Source organism: Sphaerodactylus townsendi, linkage group LG02 (genome assembly GCF_021028975.2).
Source record: "Sphaerodactylus townsendi isolate TG3544 linkage group LG02, MPM_Stown_v2.3, whole genome shotgun sequence".
NCBI lineage: Eukaryota > Metazoa > Chordata > Lepidosauria > Squamata > Sphaerodactylidae > Sphaerodactylus > Sphaerodactylus townsendi.
In genome coordinates this window covers 120,844,600-120,856,616 of record NC_059426.1, presented here as the reverse complement: position 1 = coordinate 120,856,616, position 12,017 = coordinate 120,844,600, and the positions used below count along the sequence as shown (strand labels likewise).

At 42.9% G+C, this 12,017-nt stretch overlaps 1 protein-coding gene across 2 annotated transcripts in view; it reads left to right on the top strand.

The window, feature by feature from the left end:
• Positions 1-201: 201 nt before the first annotated feature.
• Positions 202-12,017, top strand: part of MAP3K9 (mitogen-activated protein kinase kinase kinase 9) — a 47,448-nt gene continuing 35,632 nt past the window's right edge. For both annotated transcript variants that reach the window (XM_048486694.1, XM_048486695.1), the window contains exons 1-2: positions 202-804; positions 7,839-8,252. In XM_048486694.1, the coding sequence (XP_048342651.1) occupies positions 432-804; positions 7,839-8,252 (787 nt within the window). In that variant the 5' untranslated portion in view covers positions 202-431. The remainder of the gene's footprint in view (positions 805-7,838; positions 8,253-12,017) is intronic.

The following is a 12,017-nucleotide window of genomic DNA, read 5'->3' as shown; positions in this document are numbered from 1 at the left end:
TTGGGCGGAGATGGACCGAGGAGCGGGTTGTGCCCGAGGATCTTCAATCAGGTAAGGGAGGAGCTTGAAAGACTGTTGAAGCAGCGAATGAGAGTAAAGATTTTCGCAAAGAGGCGGGGCTAGTAAACGCCTTCTCCCCTCCCCTCCTCGAAGCTTGCCGGTCAGTCAGGTGGCTCAGGATGCGCCGTTGGGGCTCCGTCCTGTGGTGGAGGCGGCGGCAGCGGCGGTTAAGTGGGCGGGCGCTTTGCCCGGGCTGCTGCCGAGGAACGCCGCTCCATGCCGCCCCGTGGCGGCCCTCCGCTCGCGGCCTCGTCGTCGTCCGGCTGGGGTCGTACCTGCGGCCGGTAAGCGCGGCCGTATGAGCCTTAGGCGGCTCCCCTTGCGGGCAGCGCCTCCCCCCTTATGGAGGAGCCGCTCCCTCCGCCTCCTGCATGGAGCCTTTCGCAGAGCGCAGCCCGCACCGCCCCCGCCAGCCGGGCGAGGATGAAGAAGCGGAGGGGGCGGCGGCGCGGACGGCCAGCCCCGGCTGGGAGAAGGCGGGCGGCGGCGGCGGCAGCCTCTGGACGGCCGTGTTCGAATACGAGGCGTGCGGCGAGGACGAGCTCAGCCTGCGCCCTGGCGACGTGGTGCAGGTGCTCTCGCAGGACTCGCGGGTGTCTGGCGACGAAGGCTGGTGGACCGGCCAGATCGACCGGCGCCTCGGCATCTTCCCCAGCAACTACGTGAGCAGGAGCGGCGGCCGCCTCCGCCGGGGGGCCGCTGCGGAGGTCCAGCCCCACTCCTTGCAGCCTCCGGCCATACAGTGTAAGAGAGCAGGGAAGGAGGTCCGAGGACGGGGTTGGCGCCATTGGGAGGAAGCCGCAGCATCGGGAGTGCCTTTTCCCAAAGGGAGCAGGCCTGCTAGTGTGGACACGGGTCCAGTCGCGCGGGAAACACATGTTGTCAGTCTCAGGTCCTGCTGGACTCCAGAATAGTCTAGAACTCTTGTTTTCGGGGCGGGGGTGTCCATACCGATGACAATCTTGTCATCCATGTGTGGAGGCTTGGCAGTTTTCTTTCCTGGGAATGGCCAGACTTTCATCTATGGTGGCGCTAATGTATTATTTATTTATTTATATCCCACTAACCTTCCAAAGGGACTCAAGGCAGCTTACATACATGCACATAATAAAACAATACAATGTACTAAAAACTGTTTTAAAATATAAACGTTAAAACATTCAGGGGTTCTTGGTTCATAAATGCAACACTTAACAAGCCCAAACATTCCTGTCTAAATTAGTTTAAGGTATATGGTTCTAAGACTGGCTATATATTAGAAGTCAAGTTTTGTCTTGAATACTGAGCAGTATCTTGAAGCTGGACAGTCACATCAGTAGCTCTCTGCAAATTTTCATAAGAACATAAGAAAGAGCCTGCTGGATCAGACCAGAGTCCATCTAGTCTAGCACTCTTCTACTCGCAGTGGCCCACCAGGTGCCTTTGGGAGCTCACATGCAGGAGGTGAAAGCAATGGCCTTCTGCTTTCTTGTTCTCTTTAACGCTAGTCCTTTGCAAAGTTAGAGAGATACTGTAATTTGCATGTTTGTTAATTGCTACAGGATTGTATGAACTTCTTTGTATCTCAAGTGTTATAGTATTTCATTGCAAATATGTTTTGCTTGTAACATGATATTGTCAGCACTTAATGATGGTTTACTGTGAAGTCCTACACAGACTTATTTCAGTCTCAATGTGTTGAAATGAATTGACTCAGGCTGGAGTAGGTCTGCATAGGATTTCACTTTTAATCTTGCAAAGGTTCAGTTGCAGTTCAGGAGCTCATGTAATGGAATTCAGATATGAAGACTCAGATTTTGGGTTTTTTTAAATACAGAAGTTGGATTCTTGGAGATTGGTCATGTGACCAGCTCCTTCTGGGAGTTTTCTTGTCCCTCTGCCTATTGAACAAAAACGTAGGGGAAAAAAGGCAGAGAGGAATTGAAGAGGCAGCTGCAGTGATTGTAACCCTTTTTTTCCGTTTTGGAGATGTACCTTACTCCAGAGGAAGCAGCAATCAAGAAATGATTGTGTTTGATTTTTGTCCCCTCCCCATTCTGGATGCCAGGCATGTGGAGGAATTTCCCTACCAATGTTCCACCTTTGGACCAAGAAGCCCAGGAAATTAGTAACTGCAATTACTATACTGCCGCTAAGCTGCACACAAAGCTGCCTTTGTTCTGTCTTAAAGGGCTAGTAACAATTACAGGAGAAAACTACAGAAGTGCACGTGCAGCCTTTCATGGTGGTGTGAACTCCCATTTCTTCAATTTTGAATGCTGCTGAATGCTCACCTGTGTTTAATCTGTAACTGATTGAGGGAAAATCTCCAACTGGTTGAGGAAAATTGGGGAATCCCACCATAAGCAATTGTAATCAAACTAATACAACCAACAGTTTAATGTAAAATCCATGATAGCCCCCAGATTCTGTGACGTACACTTAGAAAGTTGCTAATTAAAAACTTTGAATGGGAAACTGGATATGTTATGACATTAAAGTCTTCATCAGTAGTCAGCTGAATATTAATACTTTCAAAATTAAAATTCAATTAAATGTTAACCTATGTCATATATAATAACTTGCACATAGCAATCTATAAATTAGCATACGATGATTATAGATCACTCATTAAGAATATCTCCAACCTGTGTTTCATCAGTGGCTGGTTTGCAGTGACCACATATTCTGATGCCACAATTGTTAAAACATTTAACGGATTGATGTCAATCAAGGTATTAAAGTATATTTATTATTAAAAGTTAACAAATGTGCCAATCATATTCTGTACAGCACAATCTCAGATCAAGGGAAAGAGCTATACACTTAGATATCCCAAAATTAAACTTTATTGGCATTAATGAAATGGGCTAAATATTTCCAAAAGAGTACTGCCCATTCAAGATCCATGTAAATAGTCAGAGAATAAAACAGAAATTCAAGGCTTTTATACTGAACCAAGAAGGCCAAACTAGTTATCCAACACTGAATGCATTTGCTGCAAGTCCAAGCAGGCTTTTATAACCTATAAATATCTAAAATAATGTTTTATTACCATAATGCATGTGAATAATCAAATCAGCCACAAATCACTAAAATAGAATGAAAATGTGAACTAATGGCAAGTACTAGCAATAGTCCATCCAGACCAAAAGAGAGTTCTTCTGGAAATCTGATTTGATTTGTAGATGAACTGTAAAGGGCATTGACTGTAGTAGGACTAGTAAAGCACTCTGTTTTGGAAGGTTTTTTTTTCACCCAGTAGAAGTCAGGCTGTGCTGCATGCTTGTGAGTCTGAAGTACATTGCCAAAATAGTTTCTGAAAACTTCTTCTCTTCCACAGTTTAAATCTGGGTGACGTCCACCCAGAACATTTTTTTTCATAAAACTGCCACTTGGGCCAATCATATAGATTCCAAAGGAGAAGCTTCCCTCACCAAGTCTGCCTCCTGTATCTGATGAATCCCTATGACATGTGTTTGAAGACAAACAAGTATTTAATAAGTGGAGACTGCTCTTCCCTGTTTTTACAAAGCTCTTGTGCATATAAACCCTTGACAGCCCAACTGGTCATCCTTGAACATACTAATTTGCAATGACATTGTACCGCATAAATAACTCCAGTAAGAGCATGAAGGGGCCATGGGATGTCTGCATAAAGAAGTGTGAATTGGTGAGAATCCCCTCTCACTTCTATCAACAGAAAGCCTCTGCTGGATCCAGGCCTATGTAGAGGTTGCAATGATATGAACAAATCAGATATTTTTGGAAGAGTTTCTTTAATTGCTTTGAAAATTTGTTATATCATTAGATATAACAGTTCCTATTTCTTTTAGTGGGAAGGGAAATGCATGCAAGTTATTCAGTTTAGGTAACTTGTACCTGAGAATTCAGAAAGGAGGAGGAGAAAGCAGTTAATGTGCAACTTCAGTCGGTTTAAAAAGGTTACCTTGCTACTTCCTGATGTGCTTGTCAGCAGGCTTAGAGAGAAAAAATGTCTCTTTAAGTACAAACTTAATAGGATTTTACCTCCATGTAATGAAAAGTTTCACCTGCCCATTTCCACATTCCCTGCCTCTGTTAAAGGGAAAGGTAATTTTGCCCAAGTCTATTGGCAGACCTACTTGAAAAAGTAGTTGATGTGGCAACTGGAAATGTAGGTGGAGCTTCACTTAGAGATGTGAGTTTCTAGAACAGTGGTGGCGAACCTTTGGCACTCCAGATGTTATGGACTACAATTCCCATCAGCCCCTGCCAGAATGGCCAATTGTAGTCCATAACATCTGGCGTGCCAAAGGTTCGCCACCATGGCTCTAGAAGATTTGAAGCTATGGAAACAAAAACATTTTCCAGGGTTGTTTTTTTACAAAAATGTCAATAAATGCAATACTTAGTTTCCTGGCTAACCAAACTACTTTTATTTGCTTTAACAACATAAAATGCACCATTTTTAACTTAGCACCAAAAATTGGCTTATTTGAGGAATTTCAATGTCTTTGTTTTCTATAAGAAAAATTGCAAGTGTGCCCAATACTTAAGAAAGAGTGGCAAAATATGCTACCATAGCACACATATCATTTTTGTCTTCTGAGAAGTAGGGAAAATATAATGGTAGAAAATGAACTATGTAGAAGCAAAAATATCGCATATTATTTAGACAAAAGGGTCAGACTCATTTGTTATGAGGGAAGGATAAATGTGACTTGGCTGGTGGGGGTGGGGGTGTTGTCAGACCAAATTGAAAGGGGGGTTGCCTCAGCTGTCGTGTGACCTATTAAGCCCTCTCAAGGGGCCAGGTCCAACCCTGGTCCACATATTTGACACCCCTGCTTTATAACATTGAAAAACTGAACTTTTAATATGTTGATGTTAAATATTATAGCATATTGCTTCCAAAGTATTTCAGTTTTTTTATTTAGTATTTTTAACACTGATCATTAGGAATGAGTGAAATGTAAGGCCTGTTCCATCATATACATTTGAGTGTGAAAAACCTTGTATTAAAACACTTTTTTCACATTTTGAAAGAGAAAATGTTTATTAGGAAGCTTTGTTTTCCTTCAGTACCCCCAATGTAACAGCATTTCTACTATAAAAGAAGGGGAAGAACAGAAAAATAATATATGCATTTACCGTATATACTTGCGTACAAGTCAACTTTTTCAGCACATTTTTTGTGCCCCAAAAGCCCCTTTCTCGACTTAGCTGTAATGCTGGAGTTCACACCACATGCGGTCAGGTGTCACCGCCGTCCACTCGGGTCTCCACTCACTCACTCACTCACTCACTCACTCACTCACTCACTCACTCACTCACTCACTCACTCACTCACTCACTCACTCACTCACTCACTCACTCACTCACCTTTTCTTTTCCCTGCAGGCTCTGAGACTTGGCTTCAGGGAAGCTGTCGCTCGGGCAGAGTGTCTCTATGATTTTCTTAAAAGGGCAGTGCTCCAAAGATTGCTTAAGCGAATGCTCTGTCTGGCTTTTCCTTGCTTGCAAGTAAGGAAAAGCCAGAGCAGCCAAGGGCTGGGGCTGCTGTGGGGATCTGGGAGGCGGCGGCGGGGGGGGGGGAGAGCGATCCGGTGGGGAGCAGGCACCCTGGCTCTTCCCTGCGCCCGCCTACTTTGGAGTTTCCTTGCTTGCGAGCAAGAAAACGCCAGACGGAGCAGTCGTCTGCTTTTTGGGTTTCCTTGCTTGCGAGCAAGGAAACTCCCAAAGCAGGCGAATGCTCTGTCTGGCGTTTCCTTGCTTGCAAGCAAGGAAATGCCAGAGCAGCCCAGGGTTGGGGCTGCTGTGGGGATCCAGGAGGCGGTGGGGAGGGGGAATGATCCGGTGTGGAGTGGGCGCCCCGGCTTTTCCCTGTTCCCGCCTGCTTTGGAGTTCCCGCCTGCTTTGGAATTACCACCCTAGACTTATACACGTCAATATGTTTTCCCAGTTTTTGGTGGTAAAATTAGGTGCCTCAACTTATACATGGGTCGACTTATATATGAGCATATACAATATATGTGTGTGTGTAATCTCAAACTTTTATATTCTTCCCTTTTTTCTTAGTCACCAGGAGTAATGACTGTGTGCAATTAGTTGATATTTCCTACATTTGTAGTTTATTATTTATTTATTTGGTTAAATTTATATCCCACCCTTTCCCCGCAGGGGAATGTTAAAATGCATATTTTGACTTGAGCTGATAGTTGGTCTGCTTTGTATATTTTTGGAGAACTCTGCTTTAGATTTCATGTCTTTGGGGCTGATATGTTTCAACACACTGGCTTAGTTTCCACAAGGATGCTGGGTATGTCTTCCAACTACACTGAAGAGCTTCCAAAGGAGAAAAGTCCCAAGAAAGTTATTGGATCAAAAACTCTTCTATTTAAGGAAGATGTTAAGGTTCTTACAGTTTGTTCATGCAATAAAAAACACAGCTGCTAACATTATTTTTGTCTTAACTTGTATGCTGTGTTAGCAATGAACATCTGCAGCCTTGAATATTGTTACTTGCAGTGGAGACTGTTAGTAAAGTGTATATTCCATGCATCCTTTCTTTATGTCTTTCAGTCCTATTCGTATTTGCTTGTATGTTAATAGCAATACTGAAGGTAAGGACTCCAACTGGTAGTGGCCACCTCGTAGTATACGAACCTTTTCCTTCATGTATCTGATGAAGCTACGCTATAAAAGCTTATGCTGCATTCAATGCGTTAGTCTTGGTGCCACCGTGTGACATTTGGTTTTTGGTTTTTTTGCTGCAACAGGCCAATATAGCCATTTTACTGAAATTAGTTTTCTACTAATATGGAAATAGAAATTTTAATAGGTATCATATGGTCTGCACTATCAAAACAATAATTATTAAACTTTTCACTTTTTGAATGAATTTGTCAAACAAATAATTAAAGTTATTGAAACTGTAAATGTGAGCAAATTTATGTTCTCATTCTGTGAGAATTTCAGATCTATAGTACTTCTAGTTTTTAGATTTTTACATTTTAAACTTCCATGTCCCCATGACATATGCTTTTTAGAAAATTATTCTGCCCTTGTCCTTAAGTTGTCAAGAGTATTTTCCCGATATCAGCAGTTTCCTGTTTTTCTTTTATCTGAAGTTTCTGTGTGTTCCTTTCATTTAACTTCAGTAGAATTGTGTACATGCTTTCAGAAAGGTTAGGAGTGGTCTTTATTGGATGGACGAATTGAGCTTTATGTAGGATCATTAATCACCCATCTGAAAGCCACACATTATCAGGTGGGCTGCAGCTTACGTATTGGTTGTACTTTCTAGCCTAAGCTGTTAGTGTGACTTCTTAAAGAACCATTTGAATTGCTTGTTTATTTATATCAGTAGTCTGTTTGTTTGTTTATACCAGTAGTCTGATAGAGAGTTTTTAAAATCTTACTGAATCTTTCTTTATGGGCATACTTATGTTCATTTAGCCCGGTTATTAATCCTGATTGAAATAACCTCATGTTTATGACAAGCAAAGAATGTAAAAGATCAGTTTAAATTAGATACGTAAGATTCATATGTGAAGCATATTTGGGGCCTTTATCTATGTTTCTGAATACGTTGTATAGCTATTCTGTAATCACTATGGTTGTCATTGTTGGCAAGAAAATTGTACGAAATTTAGAGTACATTTGTGATAATGTTTTAGCACATTTTTATTTTGGAGTTTTGAAAGCAAACAGTGTCAGAATTAGCAACCCCATGTAATTGTGCTGTGTAAGCTAAATTTAGAAGAGGAAGTATTTTGTTTCTACTATAAGAAAGTTATCTTTGTTTCTCTTCCTAGTGCTGGAGATTGACTTCTCAGAGCTTGTTCTGGAAGAAGTTATCGGCATAGGAGGCTTTGGGAAGGTCTATCGTGCAGTTTGGTTTGGAGAGGAAGTTGCAGTTAAGGCAGCTCGCTATGATCCAGATGAAGACGTCAATGAAACTATTGAGAATGTTCGTCAAGAAGCTAAACTCTTTGCAATGCTCAAACATCCCAACATCATTGCCCTTAAAGGTGTATGTTTAAAGGAACCTAACCTTTGCTTAATCATGGAATTTGCCCGTGGAGGATCACTAAATAGGGTATTGTCTGGAAAAAGAATCCCCCCAGACATACTGGTGAACTGGGCTGTCCAGATTGCTGGAGGCATGAATTATTTGCATGATGAAGCAGTTGTTCCTGTTATCCACCGGGATCTCAAATCCAGCAACAGTAAGTGAGAATATCAAGAGTGTTTTGGATTGGTTGGAATGTTCAGAGAGGCTAGGCTTAAAGCTTGGAATGTTTTACAAGAGTTAATGTCTTTTTAAAACTGCTGTTGTATATAACAAAATTGAAATTATTTGCGTATAGAAACCTGTATCCCACAAAAAAACCCCAGTCTTTTTAAAGAATAGAGTCTCCTACCAGAAAACCTTTCCTTCTCTTGGAGATGGCATCAACAGAAGTTCTTGGTAAGCTTCTCAAGTTTCCTTTCTTCCTCTCAAGAAACACATTTGGTATATGAAGTGCAACTGACTGCAGAGGTGGAGAGGTGATTACAGTTACTTGCCCTCATGCCGTAAGATGTTTGAGTAACAACAACATAGTGATATGAAATTCCCCTTTTTGTTCCTGTGTCTCTCTCCCATTGCTCATTTTCTACCTTACTTCATTCATATGTATGTATATCTTCAAAAGTTCAGAAGATCTGACACCAAATTTCAGGATGTCTGTTTCCATAATTTAACAATGGTTGCTACCATTTTATAACTTATGGCTAGTTGGTTGCCTGAAATAGCAATAGTTTCACAGTGCCATGGGATTAGTCATATGTGTACTCCTTTAAGCACTGTCTTTCTGAACACAGGGATTTGCTAGGAAGACAACAAGGAGTGCTTTGTTTTTGCTGCCAGTATACCTCAGGTATACTCTGAAGAACCAGTGGGTAATATTTGTAGCAGCAGTATGAGCAAAGGACAAGTAGAGCAGAAGTGACTAACAGAGCCAGATTTTTGAGCAGGTATTCTCTCTCAATTGGAAAATAAGTTTGCAAAAATACAACTCATTTACTATTTGAAATAAGTTGGTAATTGCTTTTGGTAGAAAGAAAAGATGAGAATTCTTTTTGTGTGCTAACAAACATTAGTAGTGTATGGATCATGATGTTTGAGGAGCTGTGATGAATCTGATAAGTTCTGTAATGCTGTAGAATTTTGTAGCTTTGATTCCTGGATATTTTCAGTATAGAAGTTAAAATGAGAACAGATAAATTGGGGTTTATAGTTTCATTTGATAGCTATGAGTACAATGGGGGAGGGGGAAGTATGAGGAGCTGGCTTGACTCCACTGCTGGCATAGCGGCCAGTCCAGATGACATAAGTGGCAGCTGCGCAACCTAGAGGGGCACTGATGTTGGCAATGGGGTGCTGCATGGCTCTGTGATGTCTGAATATGGAAGCTGCTGCTGCACCAGCCTGCCTCCACCCCAGGAGCTCGTACCAGCACCGGTGGAGGTTCCTAGGTCACAACCAACTTTAGTTGGCCTCTAGAGGACCTTTGGCCTGGAAACATCTCCCAAGCCTACTGGCAACTTATGCCATGAAAATAGCATGCGGACACCACTGGAACAGAATGGTGATTTGGGGTCTTCTGTTTCAGATTTTTATCTTCTCTATGCCTCCCCAATCCTCTTTGGAGGTGGTGCGAATGCACCATGGTGGTTCATCCCTAGCCACTACGAAATTGCCCCTCCCCCTGGATTGCACTGCCCATGTCTACTCCAGCAATGAAAATATGGAATTTCTTATAAAATATCTGAAAGGAGAAGGGTGATGAAGAAACAGACATTTTGAATGATTTTGCAAGAAGTGGACCCATCTAGGGCTTATTTGAAGAAAAAGGCTATAGCATCCAAAAAGCATTTGCTAGAAGGAGCCTGGCTGCTGCATGTTGTAAAAGCTTCAATTTCTGGGTCACAGACAAAGGCAGGCCAGCGTAGAGTGAGTTACAATAGTCCAATCTGGAGGTGACCGTTGCATGGATTACTGTGGCCAGGTCAGAATGGGAGAGATACGGAACCAACTGCTGTACCTGTCACAGGTGGTAAAAAGTCACCTGGGCAGTCCTGATGACATGGGACTCGAACAAAAGGGCTGAGTCCAAGGAGACCCCCAGACTTTTGACGAATGAGGCAAGGTGTAGAGCCTCTCCTTCTAGCATAGGCAGACCGAAGGCTACCAGTCACTCCCCCCGACCCACCCACAGGACCTCCATCTTCACTAGATTCTGCCAGACACTTTTATAGTGCTATACTAGGTAGATGAATGGTCTGAGTTGGTATAGGGCATCTTCATTTAATTGAGTTGTTCAACCTACCCTTATTTAAATTTGTTTAAACAAAACTTTTGCACAGGAAAGCATGAGACTTTCTTAATAAGTTCCTGGAGACATTGCAAAAGTACAAAAAGGATTTTGCTGAAACTCCTGCAACTTGCATGACTAACTAGTCACTCTAAAGCCGTGGTGGCGAACCTTTGGCACTCCAGATGTTATGGACTACAATTCCCATCAGCCCCTTCCAGCATGTGGAGAATGCTTTCTATATATCTTTATTGTCGTTTCAAAGAGAAACAAAGAAGGACACAAAGAACAACAAAAACACAAGGTGCATACATAAAACATAATGTTATCCTAAATAATTCACTAACATGCAAATTAACCCAACAACGAACCCTCAACCAATGGGTGCATGGGAGACTGTCCAGCACACCCATTGATTGAAGGTTCATCCTCGTGTTCAGAAGAATTAGAGGCCGCCCATCCATGCTGGAAAGCCCTACTGGGCCTGCCAGTGACCCTCCTCTCAATTCCTGCATGCCCTCTCCCTTGCCCTTGTGCTTCCCTCACACCCTCTTCCCACCACCAGACCAAGCCTCACCAGCAATGCAAAGGCAGCAAACCCCCTCCCTGCTGGCCACACAAAAACCTTCCCGTTTCCCTCCTCCACCCTCTCCCAAAACCCAACCCAGGAGCATACCACCCACAGTGGTGCAAAGGCAGCAGGCCCAGGAAAGCCCTCTTGATTTCCCCCTCTCCCTACCCCAGACCAAGCCTGTCCCTCTTGGCCAAAGGGGCCAAATCCCATCCTGACCAGCTGCACAAAAGCCCTCCCGCTGCCCCCCTCCCAAACCCCAACTGCTCTCCCTGCCCCCCTCCCCATTCCCCCGTCCACTTCCTCCCAACTCTCAAAAAAACGATTACCCATCTGGCAACTAGGAAGACCTCGAGGCTGTGGTAAGTTCAGCTGGGCCTGGGGCAAACCCTGGTGTTGGTTCTTATACCTGGGGTGGGAGATCCCTGGCTAACCATCCCTTCTCCCTTTTCTGGATCCTATTTTATTTTCAATTAAAATGGGCTTTAGTGCTAGTAAATCATTAAAATGATTTCTAACTATTCACATGGCAGGTTAACTGCTTTCCAATATTAGTCTAACATACTAAGTTTCATTTTAGGGTTATTTTTATATTTAAAAAGAACAATACAATTAATACAACTTTGGAGTGTCCAGCTGCTGATAAGTGCCCCCTTTATTCTCCTGTGCTCGGGGTCCCTTTACCATCTATGGGGCTCATTTTTCCTTTTTTCTCCCCCCCCCCCTCTTTGGGAGGGTTTAATGAGGGTTTTATTGCTGACGCTGTTCTATTATATCGACTGCTGTGTTTTAATTTAATGGGTTTTTAGCTGTATATGTTGTAAATTTATGTTGTCCACCGCCCAGAGCCCTCCGGGGGTAGGGCGGTATACAAAACCCAGTAATTAATTAATAGACTTCTAATAATAAAATACAATAATAAAATGCAAGAGTAACCAAATGGTTAGTGCTGCATGACAGAATGGACTGCATACTGCTACTTCCTCGTCCCTTTTTGTGCTGTAACTGTATGCCAATAAATGTGCAAGCAGCACTAACTATGGTTTGAGTTTGGGGGAACTTGC